Source organism: Diospyros lotus, chromosome 12 (assembly GCF_014633365.1).
Source record: "Diospyros lotus cultivar Yz01 chromosome 12, ASM1463336v1, whole genome shotgun sequence".
Classification (NCBI taxonomy): Eukaryota; Viridiplantae; Streptophyta; class Magnoliopsida; order Ericales; family Ebenaceae; genus Diospyros; species Diospyros lotus.
The window spans coordinates 9,217,905-9,225,752 of NC_068349.1; the positions used below are offsets into that span (position 1 = coordinate 9,217,905).

At 35.3% G+C, this 7,848-nt stretch overlaps 1 protein-coding gene across 1 annotated transcript; it reads left to right on the plus strand.

Annotated features, from left to right (window-relative positions):
* Positions 1 to 895: 895 nt before the first annotated feature.
* On the plus strand, positions 896 to 6,958 carry LOC127787370 (ribose-phosphate pyrophosphokinase 1-like). Its single transcript, XM_052315376.1, has 8 exons — positions 896 to 1,204; positions 1,819 to 1,983; positions 2,817 to 3,065; positions 3,416 to 3,559; positions 3,651 to 3,818; positions 4,675 to 4,744; positions 5,854 to 5,935; positions 6,338 to 6,958. The coding sequence occupies exons 1-8, from the start codon at positions 1,046 to 1,048 to the stop codon at positions 6,516 to 6,518; spliced, it is 1,218 nt and encodes a 405-aa protein (XP_052171336.1). The 5' UTR covers positions 896 to 1,045; the 3' UTR covers positions 6,519 to 6,958.
* Positions 6,959 to 7,848: the final 890 nt, after the last annotated feature.

Consider the following 7,848-nt stretch of genomic DNA (forward strand, 5'->3'; position numbering starts at 1 on the left):
AGGAATGCAATCAAACAATAATATGGAAATTTCATGAAAAATATCTCATTCAAAGAATTGAATTTCATTTTTGTTGTTTGACATACTACATTTTTTATAGAATTGAATTCCATAGTATAATCATTAAAACATCATTTGGTCTTTTTTTCATGAAAAATTCCATCTAAGGGGGGTGGTTTTTGTTTTCCATGTAAGTTGAAAAATATTTTTTTTTTAACTAAATGCTAGTTTGATAATATTAAAAATTCAATAAAAAATATCACATCAAAAGAATTAAATTCTATTTTTATTATTTAACACATTACATTTTTCATGAAATTAAATTTCATGATACAACTATTAAAGCATGTTTTGGCCTATTTTTTATAAAAATTTCAGAACTAATTTTTATTATGAAAAATTCTAAAAGTAATTTTTATTTTTTATGCAAATTAAAAAATATTTTTTTAACAAAATATTATTAAACACACCGCGTGTTAACAGTTTGTTATTTGTATAGATGCATTTGGAGTCTTGAAATAGCTAGGGCACATATATACCCAATAATTAAACTTTCTTAAAAAATTTAAAAATGCTGTCTTAATTGTTTTTGATTTTATTTTTCCTATTTGAATTCGGCTTCCAATTGTCAAAAGTCTTAAAGGAAACACATACATTAATCCCCCCAAATGGACATGGGGGGTTGAATTGGAAGTCAACTTGTGCGTGGAAGAAAAGAACGGAAGAAAAAGATTTGACTATAATATTGAAGTATTTTTTTACGTAAAATATTTTATGTATAAAAAGAGGAACACGGAAATTCTCCGTGACTCGAAACGGCGTCGTTGCAGGGCTGCCACCTGTGCACAGCTCTTCGCCTCACGAAACGAAATCCTTGTTAAATGACGCAGAAGCGAAGCGCCATTCATACAAAAGGAGAAACCGAAGCTCCCAAAACAAAACAATCACACTTTCTCTGGTTCTCTCTCTCTCTCTCTCTGATACAAAGGACCCGAACTTCAAACCCTAGCCCCTAATCTCGCTTCCAAATCTATAATCTCCAGGCATGGCTTCTCTGGCTCTGGCATCGCCTTCGTCTTCGTCCTCGTCGTCGTCTTCTTCGACTTCGTCATCTTCCTCTTCTCTGTTCTCGCGCTGTCCCCTCGGCCACCGGAGTCTCCTCTCCGACAAGTCCCGTTCCCGTATTTGCTTTTCGAACGTCGTCGTAAGTTCTCCGCTATATTCTTACGGTTATCTCTGTGTGAAATGAAGAAATAACTAAATTGCCGTAACGCTCGTTTGCCTTCTGAGAAATCGAACGAAAATGATCAGTCAGGCTTTGGTTGTTTTCAGGTTCGTTCAGGTGCTTTGAGTTACCAGTGCAACGAGCGTTTGAAAAACTACAAAAAAAATAAAAAAATAAAAAATTCGAAGTATTCTATTTCCTTTTCTATTTTCTTGGATACCAAACACCGGTTTCGTTTTCGTTTTTAGTTTCATTGTAGGGTTCAAAATTTGTCGGCATCTTTACTTCTTCTCCCACATTTTACCATTTTCTGTGAATGGATAGGAAAAAGCGTAGTAAAATGTCGTAGCATTCGTTTGGCTTCTGAGAAATCGAACCAAAACGAGCAATCAGACTTTCGTTGCTTTCTGGTTTTTGCAAGTTTTTCAGTTACCCATGCAAACAGCGAGCTTTAGAAAACCTGAAAAGCTACAAAATTATTATTATGATTTATTTCCTTTTTCACTCGGCAACCGAATACGGAATACAGATTATATGCATGTTTGGCCGTCGTTTATAAATGTTGATTTGGGTATTTTTGGTTTGGCCTTCAGAAATGTGATCTGGGTGAAACACTGAATGGAAAGCCATGTCTCCCGGTTCTTAGTAATGGAGCACTGCCTAGTTTTTTTTCATCCAAGCGGCTGGAGAGTGCAACTAATAGAAACAACACAAGGTTGAAGATATTCTCTGGCACTGCAAATCCTTCTCTTTCCAAGGTGAAAATCCGCGCCCCCCCCCACACACACACCAAAGATCGTTTAATGTCGTTGCAACATTAGAGGTTCTGAATTCCAAAACTAATGCATCATAACTGTCTTGCGGATGAGGTGTTAACAAAGCAGTTTCTGTCATATATGGGTCACAGGTTGGGAGTTCCCAACTGAGACCAATGTCTTAGTTGCAGTAGGCTTACTAACTCAGAAAGCCTCCTGAAATTAACTCCAGGAATTTGTGAGTGTTAAATTGGTGGAAACTCTGGTTGGGATTGTTGTCTGAAAAACTGTTTCTTCTAATTCACTTGTTCTATTTTGTGTGTGTTTATTTGGTGTCACCGTATCACTTGTATGGTTAAAAGTTTGATTTTAAAGGAGGAACCTTTCCATTCTACTTTCATATTTGTTGTGTTTTTAGCGAACTCAATCAAATTGTTTGGTGGTTCACGAATGTGTTATTGAAATTTATGTTGGCCAATGAATTTTTTGAAACTGTGATACGTTCATTTTTCTCAGTTGATGAAATACATTTTTTCCCCATTTTGGTTTACTGTTTCAGTCTACTTTTGCTTACAATTAAAGAAACTGGTGTCATGTCTCTTTGTATGACATTTTATTTATGCCAATTATTCATTCATTCAAAGTTTATTGGGGACCTTCCAGTCAAAGGTAACAAAGAAAATAATACAGAGAAGGTATAAGAGAATATGTTCAAAGGTGCTAATTGTTATGAAGTGTGATGCAGTATGGGTTTGTTATTTTAAACTATAGAATCTTATTCAATTGTTTTGAACCTGCAAATATAATTTTGACAAGTTTGTGAATTTACTATGCAGGAAATTGCTTGGTACATGGGCCTTGAACTGGCAAAAGCCAATATAAAACGGTTTGCTGATGGTGAGATATATGTTCAGTTGCAAGAAAGTGTTAGAGGATGTGATGTGTACTTAGTGCAGCCCACCTGCCCGCCAGCAAACGAAAATCTGATGGAGCTTTTAGTGATGATAGATGCTTGTCGAAGGGCGTCAGCTAAAAATATCACTGCTGTGATTCCATATTTTGGATATGCCAGAGCTGATAGAAAGGTAAGTTAAATCAAGAGCAGATTAGGTGATCTTTTCTTTTGATAGATTTTGGCCTGAGTGTAGCTGAAGATCACAAATTACAAGCTTAGGACATCTGACAGACATGTATGCCATAAGGATTTATGTTTTGATGGTCCTATTTAGGTGATCTCTAAGGGCAAAGCATGACACTCTGAATGATGAAAGCATTCCTTCATTCACCTTCTATTCCAAAAACAACCACAAGGGAAAAGACAATGTTTACGGGGTGGTCAAAACTGTCATTGGGCTTGGGCAGCCAATGTTCACACGTTTTGTGTAGGCAGTTAAGTGTCTGTGAACTAACCTTTCCCATTTCTACTTGTCTTCAGACGCAAGGGCGTGAGTCCATTGCTGCCAAACTTGTAGCGAACCTACTCACTGAAGCAGGTGCAGATCGTGTTCTTGCTTGTGATCTTCACTCTGGGCAGTCCATGGGTTACTTTGATATTCCAGTGGATCATGTGTACGGCCAGGTAATCAGACTGTTTAGCTTTGTTATATTCATTTCTTGCCACATTATTTCTAATTTATTTACTAACTCATTCATTGTTTTACATGCACAAGCCTGTTATTCTTGATTATCTTGCTAGCAAGAGGATTTGCTGTAATGATTTGGTGGTAGTTTCACCTGATGTTGGAGGAGTTGCCAGGGCACGTGCATTTGCAAAAAAATTATCTGATGCACCTCTAGCAATTGTGGATAAAAGACGTCATGGTCACAATCATGCTGAGGTAATTTCTGGTGGGATTTGCTTTCACTTTTCATTCCCATTTATTGCTTTCTCCAGCATCATTATCTGCTCTTTATATTTTTATTTTTAATTGTCCTGACTTACACTTCATGAAAAAAGTTTTGATCTGGTATGTGTTTCAAGGAACCATTATCAGTTTCTTTTAGATGGATCAGTCTTCTAATGCAACCTGATTAGCATGTGTGGCATATTATGGACACAACATTAAACAGTTCTTTTCAATTCATGTGGTTTACTCTTGCTGCTCTACCTTCAAGGTGGATTTTATCTTCAATAAAAGTAACTATTGTTCAAATAATTGGCCTGCACACTGTTGGCTTGAAACTAGTTACGTGGGATTTGCCCATCAGGAACCATAGTCAGAATCTAAATTTCCTTTTATGATGGACCTATGTCAGTTGAGTTTTGACGTCAAAGGTTCAGACTAGCAAACATGAAGTAGGATTTTGTAGAAATTGTATAGTTCAGGGTATTTGTTCTAGTTGTTACACATGAAGAAGTGGATAAATTTTTGGTCTCCTGAAGTCTTGCAAAGTTGTCTCTCTTGCAATTTAGGCACTGGTACTAGAATGCTAGCCTCATTTGTTCTTGTATTTGCATTATTAGTTGGATGATACTTGTATTGAAAATTATGACATTAAGTTGGCTTTTTAGCTGTGATTTAGCTCAAGGAGATGTTGAAGTCATCCATTAGCTGGTCAACTGGTGTGCCTTTTCTTTTTGGTGAATGCATGGGTTTGAGATACCTATGAAAGGAATTGTTGTAGCTAATCATTTGTTATTTTATATCGTGATATTGTCTTATGTGCATTATTTATTTTAAATGTATGATGCAGGTAATGAATCTCATTGGTGAAGTTAAAGGAAAAGTTGCAGTTATGGTGGATGACATGATTGACACTGCTGGTTAGTTAATGCCATTTAGTTGAAATCTATCGTGTAGTCTGTTAATTAGGAATTGAATTTGAAATTTAAAAAAAGGACTAAAAAAATAAGAAAAAAAACCTTATTTATCATGCTGTATTTGTTGAGAGTTGCTAATACCTCCTTTGATGAGGAAATCTCCAATCACTTTATGCTTCAAAAATTCAGGTCTGTATCTGCATTTTGTTTGTTCTAATTTTCAATCTGAACTCTTCCCTCTTTAATTTTCTTATTGATTTTTTTCTTTTCTTTTTTTTTTTGGGGTAATAATTTTTTCTTATTTTATGATAGAACAAGTTAACCTAGGCTATAAGTGGTTTATGTACATACTTATATAATTATATATACAGAAATATATCCTGCAGATGTCATGTATAAGATAAAATATTTTTGTGAAAGGATGATTGCTGTTGTCATGCCTTGTTGATGCTCATCTTGTTCTCCACTTAGATTTAGGTTATGTATCCTGAATGTAGTTTTGACGTTTATATTGGACTAAGGCTGATACCATTGTGGGCCATTTGAAGTACTTTTCTACATTTTGCAGTTTTCGCATAAACAGATGATGAATGATTATCAGTGTTATTTTGTTACCTCCAGAATTTTTGAAAGAAAGGAAAGGTGTTTGGTTTTCAGACACTACGGTGTGTTTGATAGCATTTAGTTGGAAAGGAAAACATTTTACAACTTGCATAGAAAACAAAAACCACCTCCCCCCCTAGATGGAATTTTCCATGGAAAAGAGGCCAAATGATGCTTTAATGGTTGTATCATGGAATTCAATTCCATGGAAAATGTAGTGTGTCAAATAACAAAGATGGAATCCAATTCCTTGGATGTGACATTTTCCATGTATTTTCTATGCTATCAAACACATGTGACATTTTCCATGGAATTGAATTCCATGGTACAACCATTAAAGCATCATTTGGCCTCTTTTCCATGAAAAAATCCATCTAGGGGGAGGCGGTTTTTGTTTTCCATGCAAGTTGGAAAATGTTTTCCTTTCTAACTAAATGCTATCAAACACATCCTGATTAAATACTTTTCTGTGTTATTATGGTTAACCAGTAAATTGCTGCTGATTGTAGGTACTATTGCAAAAGGTGCTGCACTTTTACATGAAGAGGGAGCCAGAGAAGTCTATGCTTGCAGCACTCATGCTGTTTTTAGGTAATGGCTCCACCCATGCTGCTTGATGCTTGCTTTACTCTCGTTAAATGCCTGCAGAAAACAATGTTAGGAAGTTTGTGGTTACCAAGGTTGGATTTTATGATAGTTCATAACAAGAGGGGGCTGGGGCACTAGGGACCCACTTCTTTCTTATGAGATAATGATAGCTAGATGAAGAACTATCTGAAGATTATTCTTGCTTTCTGGCTTTTATCAGAAAGGAATAGGCTAGTATTTTGTCTTGGATCATAATTTGTCCCTGATCTTAATGACGTGTTTTTATGGTCTAGAAGAAACATAATCATCAATGTTTCTTTGAAAAGAGAGAAGGTACCAAGGGATGATGCATTTTATGTTACCCTGTTAAATGACTGATCTTCTTTGGTGCCTTTTTCTTGACAGTCCACCTGCAATTGAAAGGTTGTCCAGTGGTCTATTTCAAGAGGTCATCGTTACAAACACAATACCAGTGATGGAGAAGAACTACTTCCCCCAGTTGACAGTTCTCTCAGTTGCAAACCTTCTGGGTGAAACCATTTGGCGCGTTCATGATGATTGTTCGGTTAGTAGCATTTTTCAGTAATGTCAGTCAATTCTCATGTAGACACACAGCAGCATCGCCGGCCACATTACATGGAAAGGCTCTTCTCTCATCACACATTTCACATGCCGTGAGATTTATTTCCTTGCATCATGGCCCAACCTCACCCCACACAGCCCCAATTCAACCAATTCTTTGCCTTGCCTCGAGGATCAAAACACATTGCCTAATTGCCTTTTTGGTTCACCAGCGGTTCACTAAAGAAACTGTAGGCAGGGCTGGTCTTCTCACTTATCTTTCGTAGTCTCTTTTGTTGTGATATCTTCTGATCACAGATTAGGCATTATGACTGAAAGCTCATGATCAGATAAAGCAGTTTTAGCAACTCTTTTGTGATAGGATTTATACTTGAGAAGAAGTATGATTTCTGTAAAACCATTAAATGCATTCTAAGGTATGCAAATTCGCTTTTTGTATAGAGATATGAGGTGTCCCTTCCCAGTTTTGATGGTTTAGTAGGGTGTTCAAGAACTCGATATATTTGAGAAGGAAACCTCCTCCTAATGCTCTGCAACTGAGAATTTGATTACGAATTTTATACCGTTCAAGATTGGTTGCCAATTTCAAATTTTAAGTCTTTGTAAGACAGTTGTTGGCTACGGGAAATGACCTTAGAATTTGTTTCGTTCCCAAACATGGTGATGGGTTTTTTGGTTCAGTACCGCTTAAAGTTTTCAGAAGTGCAAATAATTTTTACAAATTGAGGTGTAACACATGAATTTATAATAGTTTTATTTAAAATTAATAATATATTTATTCATATGATAAAATTTATATTGTTAATTTTACGTATAATTATTATGAATTTGTCATATTAATTTGTGTCACGATGTCAAATTTCTTTGTGGGAATATAATATTTGAGACTGCACTGGTGTTGATTGGACGATGTAAGAAATTTTTTTCATATAGATTTGGTTTAAGATTTTTTTTTTTTTTATTTCTCAACATATTTTATATATATTATTTTACTTAAAAATACAATAATTAAAAGAGTTGGAACTTACAATTTTTAAGCATGGTAAAATAAAAATGGCCCTGTTGTGTAAAAATTTGTTTTTATACAAAATTTGTAAAATATTAAAATATAAACTACTGTTACAACAAAGTGCTATTTCTTTGAATATGAGATTTCATCTTTAAATTAAACCCTCATCATCTTTATCTTAAGAAATTTTAGTTTTCTGTTAGCTGATCGGCACATGTCAAGCGTACAATGACCATTTTCTCGCTCAAGTACAGTACCTTACCTTCTGATATAATGTTAACAGTACCTTACCTATATTCATGTCTTAAAAAAGGCCTAATAATGG

Bases quoted from the DNA above. Each gene is read 5' to 3' on its own strand.
- LOC127787370 (XM_052315376.1), top strand. From the start codon at position 1,046: ATGGCTTCTCTGGCTCTGGCATCGCCTTCGTCTTCGTCCTCGTCGTCG. The intron at 1,205-1,818 runs GTAAGTTCTCCG...TTTGGCCTTCAG, and splicing joins TTTGCTTTTCGAACGTCGTC to AAATGTGATCTGGGTGAAAC. The intron at 3,066-3,415 runs GTAAGTTAAATC...ACTTGTCTTCAG, and splicing joins ATGCCAGAGCTGATAGAAAG to ACGCAAGGGCGTGAGTCCAT.